The 22,237-nt window shown below is 32.9% G+C and overlaps 3 protein-coding genes and 1 long non-coding RNA gene across 9 annotated transcripts; 3 read left to right on the forward strand and 1 right to left on the reverse strand.

Moving 5' to 3' along the window:
• Positions 1–1,188: 1,188 nt before the first annotated feature.
• On the reverse strand, positions 1,189–4,226 carry LOC127842383 (uncharacterized). Of its 3 annotated transcripts, none has more exons than XR_008031585.1 (4): positions 4,155–4,226; positions 3,887–3,953; positions 2,810–3,540; positions 1,189–2,536 (listed from the first exon to the last, which is right to left on the reverse strand). It is a non-coding gene; the product is annotated as an uncharacterized LOC127842383 (long non-coding RNA). The 3 variants fall into 3 exon arrangements; XR_008031586.1 differs by having other exon boundaries at positions 2,800–3,540; XR_008031587.1 differs by lacking the exon at positions 4,155–4,226 and adding an exon at positions 4,097–4,130.
• A 49-nt stretch (positions 4,227–4,275) lies between these two features.
• Positions 4,276–9,140, forward strand: LOC127842109 (uncharacterized). 2 transcript variants are annotated; one of them, XM_052371436.1, is made up of 7 exons: positions 4,276–4,378; positions 4,579–4,706; positions 5,282–5,416; positions 6,175–6,314; positions 6,607–6,836; positions 7,180–7,346; positions 7,963–9,140. In XM_052371436.1, exons 1-7 carry the CDS (start codon positions 4,371–4,373, stop codon positions 8,055–8,057), a joined length of 903 nt encoding a protein of 300 aa, XP_052227396.1. In that variant the 5' UTR covers positions 4,276–4,370; the 3' UTR covers positions 8,058–9,140. The 2 variants fall into 2 exon arrangements, with proteins under 2 accessions (XP_052227396.1, XP_052227397.1); XM_052371437.1 differs by having other exon boundaries at positions 7,186–7,346.
• Positions 9,141–12,651: 3,511 nt separating this feature from the next.
• Positions 12,652–15,478, forward strand: LOC127843197 (uncharacterized). Of its 2 annotated transcripts, none has more exons than XM_052373061.1 (6): positions 12,652–12,685; positions 13,200–13,318; positions 13,670–13,809; positions 14,035–14,258; positions 14,692–14,849; positions 15,202–15,478. In XM_052373061.1, exons 1-6 carry the CDS (start codon positions 12,666–12,668, stop codon positions 15,279–15,281), a joined length of 741 nt encoding a protein of 246 aa, XP_052229021.1. In that variant the 5' UTR covers positions 12,652–12,665; the 3' UTR covers positions 15,282–15,478. The 2 variants fall into 2 exon arrangements, with proteins under 2 accessions (XP_052229021.1, XP_052229019.1); XM_052373059.1 differs by having other exon boundaries at positions 12,670–12,777.
• Positions 15,479–17,268: 1,790 nt separating this feature from the next.
• Positions 17,269–21,446, forward strand: LOC127842939 (uncharacterized). 2 transcript variants are annotated; one of them, XM_052372738.1, is made up of 6 exons: positions 17,269–17,430; positions 17,636–18,147; positions 19,467–19,603; positions 19,773–20,002; positions 20,151–20,311; positions 20,671–21,446. In XM_052372738.1, exons 1-6 carry the CDS (start codon positions 17,423–17,425, stop codon positions 20,766–20,768), a joined length of 1,146 nt encoding a protein of 381 aa, XP_052228698.1. In that variant the 5' UTR covers positions 17,269–17,422; the 3' UTR covers positions 20,769–21,446. The 2 variants fall into 2 exon arrangements, with proteins under 2 accessions (XP_052228698.1, XP_052228699.1); XM_052372739.1 differs by having other exon boundaries at positions 19,773–19,915.
• The last annotated feature ends 791 nt before the right edge of the window (positions 21,447–22,237 follow it).

Genomic DNA, 22,237 nt, shown 5'->3' on the forward strand with positions numbered 1-22,237 from the left:
CTGTAACTATTCCGAAAATTATTAAATCAAGAAAATACTGATACACACCGAACGTAAATGAACATTCATCTACAATCCCTCGTTCATTTTTATGCCCCCGAAGGAGGGCATATAGTGATCGCACTGTCTGTCTATCCGTTCGTCTGTCTGTCTGTCTGTGCGTCACACTTTGCATTTAGGTTTCGAAAATGCTCATGACTTCTATGTCGCTTCAAATGTAACCTTCATATTTGGTATGCATGTGTATATGGACAAGGCCTTTTTGACCCATTTGACCTTGACCTTGAAATTAGGGTCCGCGTTAAGGTTTCGAAATAAGCGTATAGGTTTCGAAAATGCCTTTTTCGGGGGCATATGTCTTCCAATGGAGACATCTCTTGTTCTACTTTTCATTATAACGAAAACGTTACATAAATGAATTCCCCCCCCTCCATGGCTTATTACTCCTATTGATGAGTTATGCGCGGGGTTTTAACTTAATTTTATTGGGATGATGAGGAGATTCAAACAAAGAAGGCTTTAATTAGCTTCTTAACGATAATGCATACTTAGTTCAAATAATGTAAATAGAATGTTGCATGAGACGTGCATTATTCACGGATTACATTTTAGTCGTAATACGGTGGAATGATCTATAGTGTGTAGTGATAGAAACTAATTTTATGGGACGGAACAGGTCACCAAACATATATTAAAACGTATATTATAAAAGTGCCGCAACACTGAATATGCTAAGAGAAAACAGGTTTATATGTGTTAGCCACATAAAGGCAAATATAAATTGGAAGATTACCACTTTTCCTTATTTTTAAACTCAGACACACGTCGCTTTATAAAGACCCCGTTATACACGCACACAATTATTTTGAGTGTAAGCATAAAACATAATTGGTTTCAGTTGTGTTTTATTTATTGCCAACAAAAATAATCATTTATAGGAAATGTGTACATGAATAAGTGATATATATTCTGAAACTTTATTACAAGTGTGAGTTAATATTAATTACAATGAATTTAGGTATTTTCTTTTTGTTTTTCGTCTCCGAATACATGCGTGTCATTTGCAGTTACAAGATAATTAGTGTTAAGAGTTCCGCCGTTCAAGATTTAGAAACGAGATATGCGTCTTAAATTTTATTCGTTGACGATTCTATAAAAACAAATACAATACATATATAATATAAACAGTCAAATTTACAAAAACATTAAAAATATTATGTAAATAAAATAATTCAAATAATCGCGCTCTCGTAATAATAATAAATACAAACGTACATATACAATATAAATACCAACAATATAATTACCCGACATAAATGATTCCATACTCGCAAATGCCTCACACTTAAAACAATTCCAAACTAAGCTGATATTTACATAAATCAACAATAACAATAATGACGTCGGATGCGTAAATGTATAAGTCGCCTACGTTTCAAATTCAAACGACCCAGCATTCCATACACATGGTACACATTATTTCGCACATGTACACATCTCTGTCATAAATAAACGAAGCACACGCACCCAAAGGAATCGACGTGGTATCAATTGTATTGGAAAAACATAATTGATAATTCAACTATGTTTAAAGCATAATACACGTTTATTAACGTTTATGCAACATATATAGCAATTTATTTTATACAAACATGTACACAATTATTTCATAACCATGAATGCTTAAACGGACATGCGAAATACCATACGGAAAACACACAACATCCCATATAATCACAACCAAATCAAACAATCAAAACTTAAAACAAGATAGAACAAATTAAGTATACGTTGGAGAGAAATACTTATGTGCAATACAATTTTAATAATGGTATATGGGTTAAGATTTTAACAGTGTTAATGTTTTTATTCAATATATAAACCAATGATGTTAATATTCACCAGCTATATAATAATCTGTTTGTAACATGTTGTCAATTGATCAAAAACTACATCCTTAATAATAACCCTGGTGTAATTTGCTCTAAACTATTTTGCATGAACATGAAATACTTTTTTTTAATGCATGATGAACCAATCCATTAAGGTAGATATTATAATTTAGTGGTGGTTCTTCACTTGCTTAAAATATGTTAAAATTAAAACGGGACCCTAAAACAAAATGACACACAACCACAAATATGTTTAAAATTGTTTCTATACGAAGCATGTATGATCAGGAAACATGGTTTGCTTCAATACCGTAAGTATGTTACTTATTCATGTATGCATTTATCTATATAACAATGCACACAAAAGAGACACATTTTGTAGAATAGGTAAGTCTTTCTTACTTCGTTTAAGATCCTTTGGTCAACAGATGTTCACGTTAATTTAGCATAGTAAAAAAAAGAGAAAAGAAGAGATAAAACAGTAACATGTTATTTGAAGAACCGATATAAAATACACCAGTTTTTTAAACAAATGTTAGCGCAACACATTTGTGTATATATCGTTTTCATATTTTATACAAATGCACGTCATCTTTTCATCGAGCGGTGATTTGTTCCATATTATATAATTCTGGATGAACCTCCTGAAACATACAGTTTGCTATAATTGCAAAATATACCAAATAACTACAATTATAAGTTTATAAGTATGACACACGAGCGCACATATTAATGTAAAATATAACAACATTCTCACTGCGAGCGAATGTTGATAACACTTGTCATGATACACTTGATTTAGACATTAATTTAACAAGTATATCTATTACTACTACATATTAACCTGCATATAATGTAGACTACTTTATACATACAACATTATCGTATTTAGCAACAATATGCCTACCATACTGCACCTATTATTGCCCATATTGCTTGCCCAGCTCCGTAATCAGGTTCGCCACCCAGGCGCTTCCCATCTTGCCCATTAGTTGCACCGCTTGAGAGAGGGCGAATGTGAAACCTTCAAGGTCCGCAGCGAGATACTCGCCATTGTGGAACTCGTCGCCGCAGTTCCAGGTCCATGAAATAATGTTACTTTAAAAAAGCAATCATTTTCTTTAAATCTAATGTCCTTGTGTATTTTGAAATATTTTTGATATGTGTGTATTTCGATGTTGTGATTATAGGTGAAACCGAACGTTTCAGTAAGATACGTCAAAACCATGGTCTTTATGTGATTTTTTTAATCACTGGTGTACTAGTGAATTTTATATCGGATCTTCAATTCATTTTAGAAACCTTTACTCATCGAGTCGAATTGTTTATTGAATTGTTTGAAATGTATTGGACTATGCTACCATATGCTATTGATTACTACTGACACAGTAAACTCGGTCGTTGATTGCCAAGTTGGATCTGGGTTTTTTGGGTACACTGTGCATGGCCGAGTTCGCCGTATAAACCGTATGTTGAAAATTTATTTCCATTAGCCACTGCCATGAAATCAATGACGATATGAAGATATATTTAGCACTGTCAGAAATAATACTTACCATGGTGAGCATTTGTTAAACATTTCATGTTCCCCAGTGCATTCATATACGTATAGTCCCCATCTTTTGCACACACCCAGGTGAATGGTTTTCTGCCAAATATTACAATATAAAACACGTATTAATGTTCGCAATCAAACAGAATGTGTTCTAGCATTAGAAGTGTATGATGTCTTTGTAATAAACGCGTGTCGATTATAAAAAATAACGAATACGAAGTATCTAGATGCATTGAAGACTTAACTATTTTTAATATCTTTCCACAATTAAAATATTACAATATAAAAAATGCAAGATCATGACTTTTTGTTTATATAAGAAAATAACGCAAATTGACCAATATTTATGATATAGGGAAACGAATGAACATGGAACATTGGAACATGCTGGTAATAGGGTTAAAACCTAAAGTAGGTATGTTCATAAATGAGTCCTTACTTTGAAGGACACCTTGCAGCTGGGCACTGGAAGTTCTCTAACTGCACCCACTCGGAAAATGGTTTACCTAAAACAAATCACAAAATATATCATTTCTGGTAACCTGTTTTTAAACATCATATAATTACAATAATAATAGCAATAGTAACAACAATAATAATAATAATAATAATGATAATAATAATAATGCAATTTTCATAATGATAATACATTCGTTAACAATGATTCAAATTGTGTATCCACGATAGGAATTAAGAATAACTTATACCTGCCATGCGTTCGAAAGCTTACTGAAAGAACTATATAAAAAGCTAGTTTCGATATAAACAACTGGAAAAACACACGCACCTTGCAGAAAAATATAATTCCTTTTCACATTAACCTTCCTGCTTTGAAATTTCATGACGCGGATGTATTATTCGGTCAGTTTCTTAAGAATCCGATAAACCGAATTACGTTACATTGTAGTCATTGATGAGCTAAAATGCAAAGGTAAGACACACAATGATTAATGTATGTATTGTTCTCATTATTTATATAAAAAAATTGTTGTATTTTATTTTTATTATATAGAGCTAGTAAAATTGAATAAAAAGTTTGAAGAAGCGCAGTTAAATATACATGTAAATGCATTGTAATAAAATCGTATTGTTAATGTATTTGTTAAACTTTTGATTTGCTTGTGTTGTTAGACGACCACGCACTGCTGTTGAAAGGTCAACGAAGAGAGAAGGTCTGGAAAGAACACAATTGTATTTGTCAAGAGATGACGCATTTGGCCAGGCTATGAGGAATGTACACGGATTCAAACCAATGACAAGTTAGTTTAAACTGTAAAGGCATACTTTTATTCATCTTTATTTAAACCTATCCCCAAGTCTCGCTTGTTACATCCCATTAAACTGTTGACTACTGCGGACTCTTATCAGCGGTGATTTATACCCAGATGCAGACGAAAACGATACGGAAACTATAGATATGTCATATGAAAGAAAAATACTGATCGGGATAACATGTTGTATGATAAATTATAACGCTGAGTGTAAGACCTCATGGAAATTCAGACGTTCCTTTGACAAAGCCATAATACATGTTCGTGTTCCTCGGTGATCAGTGCATCACGTATGCAAAAAGCTTTGATAAGCAGGCGATTGATATATGGTTCATACATATTACATTAATATATATTGTTAATTTTGTAAATAGCTCTATGTATCTCTTTCGACAAATAGTGACGGCAATACGTATAATACTTTTCAGATGTTTAAATGTTTACATGTTCTGTTTAAATTTAAAGAATAACTATGGTATCATCGAAGCATAAATAGTGCAAGCTATTAATACTTTCAACATTCTTTTTTTCAATAGTAAATATTTGTTTTTGAATAATTTTAGCAACTGTAGGTTATGACCAAGAACGGCGTGGTAAAACCTACAGTAGTGCTGATTTCGATACTGAATTGTCGGACACCTTCGACGATTTACCGGGCCAACACATGAAGCAGACCCAGCTTCGAAGATCTAAGGAAGGTAATGATGATCATGATGACCATGATCATGATAATGATGGTGATGATGATCAGGATAATGATGATGATGATGATGATGATGATGATGATGATGATGATGATGATGATGATGATGATGATGGTGATTATGATTATGATGATGATGATGATGATGATGATGATGATGATGATGATGATGATGATGATGATGATGATGATGATGATGATAGTGATGATTATGAAAGAAGTAGTAGTTGTAGTAGTAGTAGTAGTTGTTGTTGTTGTTGTTGTTGCTGTTATTGTAGCAATAGTTGTTATTGTTGTAAAAGTAGTAGTAGTAGTAGTAGTAGTAGTAGTAGTAGTAGTAGTAGTAGTAGTAGTAGAAGTAGTAGTAGTAGTAGAAGCAGTAGTAGTAGTAGTAGTAGTCGTAGTAGTAGTAGTAGTAGTAGTAGTAGTAGTAGTAGTAGTAGTAGTAGTAGTAGTAGTAGTAGTAGTAGTAGTAGTAGTAGTAGTAGTAGTAGTAGTAGTAGTAGTAGTAGTAGTAGTAGTAGTAGTAGTAGTAGTAGTAGTAGTAGTAGTAGTAGTAGTATTTGTAGTAGTAGTAGTAGTAGAAGTAGTAGTAGAAGTAGAAGTAGTAGTAGGAGTAGTTCGTTATCAATATTAACAAAAAGTGCTTATACATTATTACAACATTATTCTTAAAGGCGTTAAAACACTTTGCACATGTATGTTTAAACACAATGTCTTGTTTCTCTGCTTGTCATTTATTCTTGACTCCAGCGAGCAAGCAAATGCTGTACGCCGTGTTTTCGAATGCTATGGCAATCCTGGAACAATTTGAAACACGAGAGTCGCCCAGCAAGAATCTGCAAAAATCCTTCCTTTACATCCCTGATCAACGTGGAAAATCGGACGAGGATGTGAGTATAACTTTAATAAAAAAAAGTATTATATTTATTATATATAACGCTGTATAATAAATTACAATCAATGACGCATTTTTATCAATGATGATTCATTTAAACGTTAAAAGCAGTTATAAAATATAAATAATCGCGGTTAACGTAAATTACGTCTTCTGTAAGAAATAGTTGTATGTTTTTACTTACACACTTGCACAATAACGAAACAAATAAAAATATTTTATGGAAATGCTACATCAAATTAGTCATTGGAGTTTCTTATTTATTCACTCATTTCTTCAATATTTAGATTAGAAGTATCCTTGAGACACAGGTATTACTCTTCGAGACCCAAGCCAAGTCGTGTCCTTCCTATGTAAGGGCGGAGGTGGGTTCGGAATTAAGACGCAAGGTCTTGGAGTGGATGGCTGTCAGAGCAGACAAGGATTGCAACATTGAGGACACAGACATGTTTGCTGCCCAGATGTACGAGGTACTGGTTACAGGGAGAACAACGCATGCCTTTCACAGTAGAACAAGGTTGGTTAAAATTATCTGCTCTGGTTTTGTTTTTATTCTATTCTGTATTGATTAATTGTGCAAAGGTATTTCATGCTACAGTAATTTTAAAAGGACGTGTTGGTCTTTGGCATAATATAGCATGCGGTTTGAGTTAAACACTAATGTATACACTAATGCGAAGTACAATTTATATTGTTATAGACGTGGACGTACATATGCATAACTGCATTTACGATATTCATGAATATTGTCGCTTTTTGTATGCTTTAAAACATACAGAATTCTAATAAACAAAAGAACCATATTACACCACAAGATCTGTGTATGATTATAATAGCAAGCTGTTATGTTTAAATCTTAATTTCAGAAGGCCCCACAGTGCTGCCACTATCCGGGAGTCCATGCCTCACATTCTTGGAGGCCTGCATTCTGCCAGACAGCTGGACGAGGACTTCCGGACGCACGAGGAAAAGAAAGCCGTGCGTCCTGAAACAAGACGCAGTTCCTCTAGAAAGCCTATCAAAGCAGGTAAGTTTCCAACGAGATTACACAGAGTTGGCTTGACCTTGCTGTTTTTGAATGTAGGATATAATCGTTTTACTAGACTTCTTCACTTTCGCCCAAACGTTAGTGTACATCAGTGGGTTCGTAAATCATTGCCATTGAGCTTTCAATGATGTTTTTTATTACTTGACTATCAATGTATAGTAATGGTAGTAAAAAATTGTATACATTACGAGTAACTATAATTCATGACAATAATGTCGTTGTATGTGATAATACGTACATATTAATTGTCTAGATATTGTGAATGTTTGTGCCTGTGTATGTTCAAGTTATATGAATGTCATAGTTTTAAAAGGTTGCCGAATTCTTATTATGTCCCATTACTAATTAATCATAAATACTAGGGACACATATAATTAACTGTGTTAGCTGCACGCTCAAAACAAATGGCGAATGTATGAAGTTAAACATGTTACAACCCATTGTGCATTGGTTGTTTTCTAAAAATGTCATTATTTACAATAAAACATCCTGCCAACAATATTTGATTTACAAGTATACATCAATTATGTGTGTGCGATCGATCTAATTTTAAAGTCAAATTATTGTTATTTCTAATTTACAAGCTCTTTTTTAGGTGCAAAACGAATTTTGCATTGCAAACCAGCATTAAAAACGCAACTTGAAGACGATGTTGAGCAATTCGAAGGAAGTTTGGTTGATGTGAAATAAGTATCAACAATCTTCATTCAAGTTTACCTGTGTTAACTTCGAGTGTTGTTGGGGACTATTACATTTTATCAATAATGTATTAAGAATTAGTGTGTTTATTTGACATTTCAAATTTTGTATGTAAAATATAAATGAAATGTGTTAGTTATTGTGAAAAAATTATGCATATTTACCATTCTAAACAAAACAATGGTAAAATACGTTATACAATAAGTAATGTGTAAGCTCGTTGCTAAGATCGTTCGAGAATAAAAAAATGTAAGGCCAGAATCCTTACAACAATTCATACATGATTGGTAACAGTTTCAAAATTTAATCATTATACTTGATGTGTACATATATATTCAGAACAGGCATTTATACATATTGGAGTGGAAAGCTCAACAATTTATAGTTACCTAATCTAACACTAAGTCCTACGCAATTGCTCTTACAATAAATGTTTTGCTTTATCTATATACATCTATTATGTGTTGTGTTTTATAGATATAGTTGTAACCCGCTTTCAAAACCGTCCCCGGTCTATGTGATTGTTCTAACAATACATTCTTATTGCCATGTGAATGCTTTTTTATATACATATATTTTGTATCGTGTTTTATAGATACAATTAAGATCTGCTTTCCAAACCGTCCCGTCCTTTGTCATTGCCACGAAATGATTTTCTTGGTACATATATATATATGCATGTCAACAAAGTATACACATGTCAAGAAAAACATTTCGTGGCAATGACATAGGACGGGGCGTTTTGGAAAGCAGATCTTATTTGAGTTACTACTTATTCGGACTTAATTCGAAGTTTTTGGCAGAACCAAGAAAACAAGCTATATTTGTTTGTGTTTTGTTTCTTTTTACTAATTAAAGTAGAAAAATCTCTTCAATCAATTATCTAAGCGTTTCTTTTTAATTATGTTTTTGTACGTAAATTAATACATATTTAAGCTATACATCTAGGAAGCGAATTGATATAAAAATGAAGTTAAAAAGTGCATTAATATGCTGTAAATTTAATGATTAACCAAAAATATTGGAATGTGTATCATTCTCAATGTGTTTTCAATAAATTAATTAAAATCAGTGTATGTCGATGATGTATTTTAATTGATCAACCAAAAATATTTGAATGCGTATCAATTTCAATGTGTTTTCAATAAATGGGAGGCATGATAATGTTATATTTACAATGTATGGATCGTAAAGGCATATATGTATGCCAGTACTAAATGAGGTATATTTAGAATAATGCTTTGGAAGAAAGTAAAAGGTACGCGGGATCGTTCAAAACATAGGCCTGTTGCACAAATAAATACTAAAGGCTCTTGAAGCCTTTTTAGGTTTGATTGTGAAGGTAATGTCACCTGAGGAGATCATTGGAGACTCTCGTTATTTCAGATGTTTTAAAGAAGATTTAATGTATTTGAGTTGTTGATTTCAATTGAAGTGTTACATGATCTGTTTAATATGCACGTGTACATTTGGAACTTTGCAAGGCTCGTGATGTATTTAGCAGGATTGAAATAAGTATTGTTGTAATAATTGCTGACTTGAAGCGTCTTAACCGACCTAGTATAGCGACACGTGCTACATAATTTAGCCATGATTTGTATTGAACTAACGCCAAAAACTTTTAAACAAAGTTATTTATTGGACAAAAGGAATGATCTCATTTCCATTGACAATAGATTAATTACAAAGCAGACATTTAGCTTCCTGTTTGCTTTAATTGTAAAATGAGCGTAAACGATTATTATATGATATTAAGAAAGAAGAGAGAATGAAGATTATATTGATGATTATGACCATGCTAAAATGATGATTATTCGATTATCATAATGATTATAACATGCAATAACAGTAAACCGAACACGTTTATGCTGAGAAGATGGCAATCGTTCCTTATAAGTGGCAGTGCTGTACCTTGTTTAAATCTTTTAGAGAGTAAAAAATGTTGCGTGTGATCATATTGATGGATAACGATGCTCATGAGGCGGAGAAAAAAGGGAGAAAAGGAGGAGAATATGATTGAATGTTGCTTATGGTTCTGCTTTAGCTGCGTATACTTTAAATAAAGTTTTAAGATTGGTAATCTATGATACTTGACCTTTTCTAAGATTATATGTAAACCTTCAAAGAAAACAAATCACACCTAAGTTATTTATTTACCTAATATGTGCTTATTATTTCTTCTTGTATGTCTTCACTGTAATAGCTATTTTATATCGCATTGATTACAGAAATATAGAAGATATAAACGCCGACGCTCTACTTTAAATATTTGTCTTCAATAAAAGAAAACAATCAGCTAAATATAAAACACTATGACTCAGTCATTATGTCATAATTCTTCTTATTCCATGTATAACGTTAACAATACCGAAAAACATGTTTTCTAAAAGTTCAAGTTCTTATGCCAATAAGAAAAAAAGGATTGTTCCCGATACCCAGCTTTTTTAAAAACGATATCAAAACCCTATTCTCTGAAAAGGTGTATTTTCAAGAAAGTAAACAAAATCACTTCCTGGTTTATTACAGAAAGTTGATTAATCACCTTCCTGGTTAATGAATTTCAGCAAATATAAGCAGATACAATCTTGATCGCTTCCAATTAATGCTGGTCGAAGCAGGAATTAAGTTCCGATAACACGATCTATATCAATACCATAGGTTCTCATTTTTGTGTAATTCTTGGTATGATGCTATTGACATGGTGTCATTTGTCATACATGTTTTATTGTTTTATAGTTTTATCATGTATATAGATGTAGATATGATTTGTCATGTTGTATCATACTACTTAAATAAATCTATCTTACTTGAAGACAACGTTTAGCTCTTCGAAAACAGTTTGGTTGACGTGAAATAAGTGTCAGAATCTGCATTGAAGTTTCGCTGTATCTATATACATATATTATGTGTTGTGTTTTATAGATATCATTGTGTTCCACTTTTAAAACCGTCCCCGGTCTATGAAATTGTTATAACAATACATGCCTATTGGCATGTGAATGTTTTATTGATATACGTATATTTTGTATCGTCTTTATATATATAATTAAGATCTGCTTTCCAAACCGTCCCGTCCTATGTCATGGCCACGAAACTGTTTATTGACATGTGAATACTTTGTTGACATACATATGTATATATTGTATTGTGTTTTAAAAATATAATTGTGATCTGCTTTCCAAACCGTATCAATATATACCTTCTTTTGTTTTGAAGCTTTATTTTCTATTAATGATGTATACGTTAATGTTTTGTTTTATTATTAAAATGTTATTGTTTTAGTTATGGCTTTTTCGGACTTAATTAAAAAAAAATGCAGAAAAAAAGGAAAACAAGTGATATTTGTTTGTGTTTAGTTTCTTTTTACTTATTAAAACAAACAATATATTCAGTCAATTACCTATGGGTTTCTCTTTAATTATGTTTTATTTTATGTAAATTTATGCATATTTAAGATATATATTTAGGAAGCAAATTGATAAAATAAACGCAGTAAAAACGGTGCATCTATATGTTGTATTTTTATTGTACAAAAATATTGGACTGCGTATCTTTTACATGTTTTTTCAATCAATGTGTGGCATGAAACTGTTATATTAAATGTATACATTTACGGAGTGTAAAGTCATATATTTACGCCAGTACTAAATGGGTTATGCTTAGAATAATGCTTTGGAAGAAAGTAATAGGTAGGCGGGGTCGTTTAAAACATATGCGCGTTGTTAAAGAGAAAAAGAAGGGGATGTTGAAAACTTTTCAAGTTTGATTTGTAGGTTAAGTACCTGAGAAGATTATTGAAGACTCTCGTTTATTCAGATGTTTTAAAGTAAATTAAACGTATTTTAGTTGTTGATATCTAGTTAAGTTTTATAGAGCTTTTTATTGTGCTAGTCTACATTTGGAACTGTGCAAGGCTAATGTTGTAATTAGCTGTATTGGAAGAAGTATTGTTGTAATAATTACTACATTAAAGCGTCATAACAAAACTGGTTTAGCGACACGTTCGACATAATTAAGCCATGACTTGTATTGAACTCACGCCAATAACGTTTAAAAGAAGTTAGATATTGGAAAAATGGAATTACCTTATTTCAATTGACATTAGATCAATTACCAATCAGACATGTTGTTTCCTTTTTGTTTAAGAAGAAGAGAGAAGAAAGATTAGAGTAATGATTATGACAATGGTTAAAATCTTTATAATCATTATGATCAGAACATGCAATAACAGTAAACCGAACACGTTTATACAGCGAACATTGTAATGGTTCCTCATAATAGGTCGTGCTATACCTTGTTCAAAGCTATAAGAGAGTAAAAATGTTGTATGTTATTATATCGATTCATCATGATGCTTATGATGCTGAGCAAACGTGGGAAAATGAGGAGAATGTGATTTAATGTTGCGTATGGTTCTGCTATTTCTACGTATTCTTTAAATATATTTTGCAATAATTCGTAAACCACGACACGAGTCCTTTTCTTAAATTCTCCAAAGCAAATCAGTTCCTGGTTTTTTACAGAAAGTTGATCAATCACCTTCCTTGTTAATGAATTTAGGTAAGTCTAAGCAGATAAAATCTTAATCGCTTCCAATCAATGCGGATCGAATCCATGAAGTAAGTTCCTATTACACGATCGTAGTTGATTCGGTAGTTTTTCAAATATAATAAAACATGTCTCTGCCGGATAGTCAGCGCATTTGGCAAAAGTAAGGTTTTTTTTAATTATACGTATTACCATACCTATATCTATTTGATTTGATTGATTTTGCCTACACGTACGCGCTATTATTTTACCGCATCAAACAACAACAGCCAATATACGGCCATAAACCAGTCGCAATGTTATTAATGGACTATTAAATTGTTTTAAATTGAATGTAATGGTAGAATCGATTTTTGGTGGGACTGAACGTTCAAAGGCCAGATATATTTTATTTTATTAAAGCTTTACCATTATTGTTTGAAATTAAATATAACAAAGTTATAGTCGATGCTAAAAGCGTTATACGTTTGTAGATGTAAACAATATAAATTTATCCAACATGGTTTCTTGTTTTTTTTATGGTGCATATTTTATTGTGAAATGATTTTAAAGATACGTGACCAATTGAACAAACACACATTAAAGGTACAATAGGTCCGACGGTGTATCGAGTGTTTCGGGCGGTCATGTTCCCACTACTTACAGCCAAGGAGGTGGAGATTCGCCAATCCAAATTCAAAGCCAGAAACAGCGATCAATGGAGGGTTCGTATCATTATTCTAATTCTAATATTATTTCATATTTTAAGAACATAATTATACGAACTGTTTGAGTGTAAATTCAACGGGCTGTATAATATACTATGCTATAAATCAAACCTATTTTAAATATGTAATTATATGTTATTAAATAATTATGTTTTGTATGAATCATGGCTTTTTTCTTTCTGACATACTTGCATGCGAAAGTTGTGTTTTGGATAATCGGGAATAATAAGGAAAGCAATTTGTTCGCTGTGTAACCCCTGCAATTTTGTTAGATGAAGAAAACAATAATTTTCTTGGATACTGTAACTGAACTAAAAATGAAATGTTCCGATACCTGCTGCAATGCAGCCAGTAAACAGATGGTTTATGGCGTCTACGGGAACGTGATCAGCATAATCGAGGAGCATGAGAAGCGCGAATCCCCAAACAAGCGTCTGGCAATATCTGACATTCAAATCCCTGACCAGTCGCGGAAGGGAAATGACGACGTATGTCTGTTCCCATAGTTACTTAAGTACATTTACCTAATACAATCCTTGTATTTATGTAATTGTTTTAAATTCATTATGGTAATTGTTAACCTAAACTATAAACGTACACATTTTAGATGAATTCATTACAACATTATATAAATTTATTTTGCGCTTGTGCTTTGATGTTTTTATGTCAGCAAACAGGTGTCGTTACACTCATCTTGTTGTTTGGCTTTTAAGATTGAAAGCATTGTCGAGACGCAGCTTTTACTGTTCGAAACCCAGCTAAAAACTTGCCCCGGCGAAGTGCGTGATCAACTGGGTGAAGAACTTAAGCAGAAGACAATAAAATGGTGTTCAGTTCGCCACGGGCAGGAGCACGACAAGACGGACAAGTTCATCGCTCAACTGTACGAGATTCTAGCGAGAGGGCGCACACAGCATGCATTTCATTCACGGCCAAGGTTTGGTGAATATAGATATAGTAAAAGAATAACATGCAAGAAGTTGGTTATGAGTTTACTTTGCGACCTACTTTTTAAATGTTAGCATTTACCTACCTTGTAATTATTTATAATATAAATGCAATAAATAAGTGAAATCGAAATAAAGCAAACCCCACACATCAACATGTTGTTAAACTGCTAATTAATAATCCCACGTATGCATTACCTGCTTGACCAACTTCAGTGTTTAAAATGGTTTATTCCAACATCAGCAACACTACACTAACAAAAGCAATAGAAATAATATATAATAATCTGTAAAAAAAATGTGTGAACAAGAGTTCGTTTGTCAAATGTTTATTTTATAATGATGTTGTTGCATTTTGTCCGAACATACATCTGGTGTCATTCACCTTTCAGTTTTTATTGAATCTTCGTTTTATATAATCAGGCCGAACATTAACGCCGAAGTCATGCGTGAGAACATCCCCCATCTGATGCGGGGAAAACATGATCAGTCGACCCTTGACCAAAGTTTCCAGCATGATACGAGCCGCAAGGCTGTCGCTCCTAATGTCAGAGCCGGTGCGGCGGACAGTCTTCAAAGGGGTAAATTGCACATTACCTTAAATCTCGGTGATACATTACCGACTTATTAAAGTTTTAATTGTGTTATACCTTAATCGAAATGTTTAAAATGTATTACATTTGAACGTAAGTTTTTTATGTTTCTTTTATTACTAAATTATTGTAAAAGCCTCTCAAACAGTTATTTAATTAGTTTATTTGTAAATTATTGTTCTCAGAGTTGTGTTTGCTATGTAGGAAGTGGCGTTTAAATCTACCTTATTGTTAAAGATTATGATCATATATTTACAAACAAATCGCAAATGATTTGTCGGTGACATTTCAATATAAGACATCTTTAGCAAAACAAAGCACTTTCTTTATTTACATCCAGGTAGCGAACGCCTTGCAGAAATCAAGCCGGACCTGAAAGGCTCGCTCAGAGGATACATGACTCAACCTAGTTTGCTTTAAATTCAATATCAGAAAACTATGAAATTCCTAATATGCAGACTATATGTTTAATAATATTATTGGTGCATTTACTGATTGACTATACGTGGCTTATATAAAGAGTTGACTCTTTTTTTCCTGTTGTAAGTGTGAATGATTGTATTGTTCATGATAAGTTATGTTACTTATATGGAATGTAATCGATGAGTGCTGTTGCTTTTGTCGACACCTGTTGTTGTGTTTTATTAAAACGTATTGCATGGTGAAGTGTTTTAAGAGTTTTATTTGTCTTACACAATCCAATCTCTGTACATTCTGTAAAAGATAATGGCATATAAAAATCGATTTCAGTCGGCAAAAGATTAATAGATACAATTTCGAAAGCAACCGTGATATGCAAAAAATAATTTACTCTTTCTGGATTGAACTTGCATTGATTAAAGTGTGTAACACAACCATAACAGCATCGATCCGCATCGATACACGTGTAAAAACCTTCCTTGTAACACGAAACGCATACAACATACATTGATTTTTAAGGTTAGAAGCATCAAATATACCGCATTTTAAATAGAGGTTATGCCGGCATAGCCTTAATAGTGTACATCGATAAACTGTTACTGCACAGTTTAATTTCTTGATTATTGTGTCCCACTGATTAAAGTTTTTATACCAGAAATCAACTTTCGAGAAAGTTACCTATTAAATGACGCCCGTTGCACCTTAACGATTTCAAGTCATAACAATTTTAATCAAAGTTTACTACTTTATGACACGCGAAGTAAATAAAAAATGTGCTGCAATCTGGATTTTGCAATACTTACTAACCAATAACTTGCAAAGGGCACCATATAAGCGACGGTTCGATTAAGATTTATTTTATATGTAAGTCTCCGCCTGACGTTTAGCGTAATACTCCTTTATCTTTCGTATACTATCAAACAAGAGATTTTGTAAACTATGACTTGAATTCTCCAAGTATACTCTATTAAAATCCAAGTTGTCGATAAATGCTATAAGAAATAAATTGTCTACGACCACTAAACCTTGACCGTTGATCTCATAATCTGAAACTGGAAAGGGGTATTTTGTCTTCCAATACCAATACGCACACTTGTTTAGCTGATCTTACTAGTAATCTAGATATTGTGTAGCCTTTTACATTTGACATGTTATCCTGTAGTTTATAAAGATATTCCTTTTAACGTAAAGGTAAACCATAAGCATATGTTCATTATCATAGTTGTATGTGTTACAAACACTCTAACCTTAAACATTTATATGTTGAACTGACCCAAAAATCAAAAAACAACTTCCGTCCCACCAACAACAATCATACTCATTTGCATGATTGTTGTTGCAAACGTTCTCTAGATAACGTGTGCGAACGAAATGGTTTACGAACAAACTGACCGATTGACAGGTAAAAAGCAGCATATATACTAATTAGTATAAGGTGGCGAGGACATTTAACCACTATAATACTATAATGTCGACATTCAAATTATAACAAATTTATACAGAGTCAAAATATTATAGCACATCAATACAGTTCGAATGTCTTGCAATGTATCAAACTAATAAAGATGTGCTACTAATTATTTTGGTTACGATTGTTGCATTTGTTCCATTATTGCACAACCTGTCCTTATAAAATTATTTTTCAACTAACATTATTACCATAATATTGAAATGTATATGTATACATGCATAATATACCATTTGGTTTTAATGAAGTTTTCATCCCGTCGGTATATGATCTTTAGCAAAACATTTAGTCGCTCTTATCATTTGTTTGCGTGGATATCTACAGTCTAATACGTAAGTTAAGAAGATTGGAACGGTACCATGTATGCATGGGGTGTTTCATTTTCGTTTTACTTCTCTGGGAAATAAAATATTTTTGAATGACGTGTTGGTTTGGTTTTTAGAACAGGAAGTAATAATTAAGAACAGGCCATAATGTGTCATGGAAAATAAGGTTCATATCATAATTGGTTTTGTTTTATTGGAATAGGAAGCATTGCTAGGGTTGTGCGATAGTAATTTCCTTGTTGTAAGCTGGCATTCCGAGACCCGGAAGGTATTTTTAAAAATGAAAGTATAGACTCTGTACACTGGTACATGAGTTGTAGAGTTTGAGAAACTAAGACTCCAGCAACATGAACAGGTATTTATATTATGATTAAAATTATCATTATAATTGATATTATTATTATTATTTAATTTACTTTATTTATTATTACTTATAGTATTACTTCTTTTACGATTTCAAGTAAAACAATGGAGATTAACTGTTTTTTATTTAATTGTAAATTTATTTTCTATTGTATTTTAAATAGTTATGTGAAAAGGAATAATGTATACATTTGCAGCAAACCTAATGCACAAACAACGTCGAGCGAAAATCCATTAGAAAGCACCAGAGGCAATAAAGACAACGACGTTGATCAGCCAAATGGGCCTGCAGTCAAGTCAAACGCTACACATAGCGGAAAACCACGAAATGGTCAAAGAAAGAAGGACGATATGAAAGAAAAACAAGCAACCAACAATCCATCTTCGATTCCAAACGCCTTAGAGAAACAGAACGAGGCCGCGAACAAAGATAAACTAGATCAGTCAAAAGCCCCCGGACATGCGCAAATGAAATCTGCAGAACGAAACAGCCTCCCTCAAAAAGAGAGAACGGTTGCAAAGAGACCAGGCAATGGATCAAGACAGCAGCAAAATGTATCGTCTGTGCCTGGAGCTAATTATGCGGATGACTATAGTAATAAACAGCCAAGGTATGACGCACATAATCATTCAGAAAGGCCCGTTGAGTCCCATTTTAACCAGGACCAAAAAACTCAGGCGATGATGCAAATGCAACGCGCAGCAGAAGGTATTGTATTTCAATAAGGAGTAATAGTAGCAGTAGTAGAAGTTATAATCGTTGTTGATGATGTTTTTGTTTTAGTCGCCGTAAAAATGGAAGTAGAAGTAGTAGTAGTAATAATAGTGGTAGAATGAGTAGAAGTAGTCGAAGTAGTAGTAGTAGTAGTAGTAGTAGTAGTTGTAGTAGTAGCAGCAGTGGTTGTTGTAGTTGTAGCAGTAGTAGTAGTAGTAGCAGTAGTAGTAGTAGTAGTAGTAGAAGTAGTGGTAGTAGTAGTAGTAGTAGTAGTAGTAGTAGTAGTAGTAGTAGTAGTAGTAGTAGTAGTAGTAGTAGTAGTAGTAGTAGTAGTAGTAGTAGTAGTAGCAGTAGTAGTAGTAGTAGTAGAAGTAGTAGTAGTAGTAGTAGTAGTTGTTGTAGTAGTAGTAATAAAAGTAGTAGTAGTAATAGTAATAGTAGTAGTAGTAGTAGTAGTAGTAGTAGTAGTAGAAGTAGTAGTAGTAGTAGTAGTAGTAGTAGTAGAAGTAGTAATTGTTGTAGTAGTAGTAGTAGTAGTAGTAGTAGTAGTAGTAGTAGTAGTAGTAGTAGTAGTAGTAGTAGTAGTAAAAGTAGTAGTAGTAGTAGTAGTAGTAGGTGGAGGAGGAGGAGGAGGAGGAGGAGGAGGAGTAGAAGTTGTAGTAGTAGTAGTAGTAGTAGTAGTAGTAGTAATAGTAGTAGTAGTAGTAGTAGTAGTAGTAGTAGTAGTAGTAGTAGTAGTTGTAGTAGTAGTAGTAGTAGTAGTAGTAGTAGTAGTAGTTGTAGTAGTAGTAGTAGTAGTAGTAGTAGTAGTAGTAGTAGAAGTAGTAGTAGTAGTAGTAGTAGTAGAAGTAGTAGTAGTAGTAGTAGTAGTAGTAGTAGTAGTAGTAATAGTAGTAATAGTAGTAGTAGTAGTAGTAGTAGTAGTAGTAGTAGTAGTAGTAGTAGTAGTAGTAGTAGTAGTAGTAGTAGTAGTAGAAGTAGTAGTTGTACTAGTAGTAGCAGTAGTAATAGCAGCAGCAGACGCAGCAGCAGAAGTAGTAGTAGTAGTAGTAGTAGTAGTAGTAGTAGTAGTTGTTGTTGTAGTAGTAGTAGTAGTAGTAGTAGTAGTAGTAGTAGTAGTAGTAGTAGTAGTAGTAGTAGTAGTAGTAGTAGTAGTAGTAGTAATATAAGTAGTAGCAGTAGTAGTAGTAGTAATATAAGTAGTAGAAGAATTAGTAGTAGTTTTAGTAGTTGTTGTAGTAGTAGTAGATGTCGACTAACGTGCAAGCACCAGCAGCATATGTAGTGATTTAATGTCTTATTATTTTGTGTAGCCAGCAAGCAGATGTTATACGGCGTGTACGGCAATTTCATATCCATACTTGAAGAATACGAGGCACGAACGCACGAGGCTAAAGCTGTTAGATCAAAAATACCGATACCTGACCAGTCCAAGAAAAACTTGGATGATGTGAGATCAAATGTTTCAGTCAAAAATTTAACAACACTTTAAATTGTAATGATCAATAAAATATTATTTGTGTCACTAAATAATTTATGAGCATGCATCGTTTATAATATTTCATGCTCGCATATACTCAGTATCTAGTCAAACTAAATTAAAATTGATTTACGAGTAGGTGCAGAGCATCGTGGAGACGCAACTGTTATTGTTTGAAACCCAGCAAAGGGCATGTCCAAAGGCGATTAGTCAAAGCGTCAACAAAGAGCTGAGGCAAAAGACACTTCACTGGGCCGCCGTCAGGGAAGAACAAAATATGAGGTACAGTGAAACTGACAGATATATATGTCAACTGTATGAAGTTCTTGCGAAGGGAAAAACAAAACATACCATTCTGGATCAACCAAGGTATCAGATAAGTCAATAAACAGCGATTTTACAATTTGCATATTATAAAATTAATTTGTGTCCACGCTTACGTCATATGATTAGTTTATAGTTATACATATCTGCGAAACAAAGGTTACAGTATATATTGGTTGTTATTTTGCTACAGAGAACCCGTCTCTGAAGAGACGATCAGAGAAAATATGCAGTACATTTTTAAAGGGAAACATGAAGCAATGGAAATTGACCAAGAATTCAAAACTGATGACAAGAAAAAGGCAACAAGCCCAGAAACACGTCGCTCGGAACTGGATGATGCTTATACACGCGGTAAGATAGTCATTTCCACTTACATTTGGTCTAAGCACTTATGTGCCTCGTCAACGTATCTTAAGCGATGACCTCCACTGCATATTTTCACGTGTGTAATTGTTCTTCATTATCATGTTCCACAATGGGATGTATATTAATATGTTTACATTAAGGTTTATCTAGAATTACACCTATTTTAATCTAGGTTTAATCTATGATGATCGTTGCTTTGTCTATATAAGATATCTTTAGATAAATGAGGAGCACACTTATATGCTAATTACACATCGCATTTTATAAAAAGTAAGAACAGTTTGTTTGAGAAACAATACCACTGCATATATATTGATGTATGAACGTGAAATGTCTTGTTAAAGGTGCGAAGCGGATGGAACAAGCAATGCCTGAATTAGTTGCGGTTCTTGTGGAAGATCTTAAGGAGTTTGAGGGCGATGGTATTGTTGATACAAAATAAGACGACACCATCATTGATAAAGTGATGCATGATGTGGGCCGTGTGTTTTGTTAAACGATTAAGGTACTTAAAAAAAGAAATGGTGGGTTAACCCATGAGCTTAATCGAATACATTGTGTCGTTGTTGTTTTTACTGTCCTCGTGAAATATTATTCTTTTTATGAAAATGGTGAAATGTTTCGGCATATTGGTTAATTAATGCAAATATTGTTAACTCAAACACGATATGGGAAAATGTATTAACTTTTTGTTAGTATTTTATAATAATAACAATACATATGAAACTTCAGCCCACTTCTTTTAGAAATCATGTGTGCACGTGCATTATGATTTTCGCCACACACCACACATGGTAAATGTATTTATAATCTAGCAGAAGTGTGTTTATATTGTTGTCTGTATACATGTTTTAAGTGTTATTTGTTAATTATGGTTTTTAAACTGTTTAACCCATTTGGTAAATTGTCGGTTTGTAATCATTTTATTTGGATTGAGAAATAATAATTTAAATAATCGTATTAAGGAAGCGTTTTTATTTTTATGGTGTGTGTCTTACGCAGATTTATTTAAATTAAAACCGAAAATAAATGTAAACGTTTCGAATCGACATTCACAAATATCAAAATAATTATCGATACAAACTGTTTATGTTGTCTTTATTATCCAATTAATTTGAGACGTTACGCACAAAATTGATAACACCCCACACGGTACACGTTTTTGTTTAGGTATCAAATTTGCGTTTGTGTTACCATAGTCGTTAATCAGTTCAAATAAATAATACTATATCTAATCATAACTGTAATATATTTTCCATTTTTTGAAAGTTTTTGATATGTATGCAACGAAAAGCAATGTAAAATCGACGCCCACGTTACAAAGAACGCATGAACTGCACAAGTAAATGAGCGACTCATCAGTGGTCTGTATTAAACAAAAAACGTCGTCTAAACATGCGAGATGGAGCTACTACTGACAATGTAGTTCCATGTACGCAGAAAATATTCAAATACACGACTTTTGAGTATACATCTTTCGGATCCCACATTAAACAATTGCGCAATACGCTTCGGAAAATAAAATGATTTTAATTAGGGATGCAAGAGGTACAAAAAAACATTAACAGGTTAACCTTTTGCCGTTACCGGTTATTAACAGGTTTATCGAAAAGCCGTAAGTAGAAAAAATGTTGAAGTATACGTTTAACATGCCATACTGCTCGTACGTGTACTTTATAGAAATGAAAGTTATTTTAGATCGCTTGCTTTTATAGCTTATCAGTTTCTTTAGACAATGTTGGCAGCATGTCACACGCAAAGCCTAAAATCGTACGAATTATTCCATGAAAAAAACTCATAAAAATCAGGTAAACCTTTTCCCAAAAATGTAACCGATTAAATGGTTGTTTCGGTAGGTAAGCCGATTTACCGGTAAACCTCTTGCATCCATAAGTTTAATTCGTTGAAATA

The sequence above is a fragment of the Dreissena polymorpha genome, chromosome 8 (assembly GCF_020536995.1).
Source record: "Dreissena polymorpha isolate Duluth1 chromosome 8, UMN_Dpol_1.0, whole genome shotgun sequence".
NCBI lineage: Eukaryota > Metazoa > Mollusca > Bivalvia > Myida > Dreissenidae > Dreissena > Dreissena polymorpha.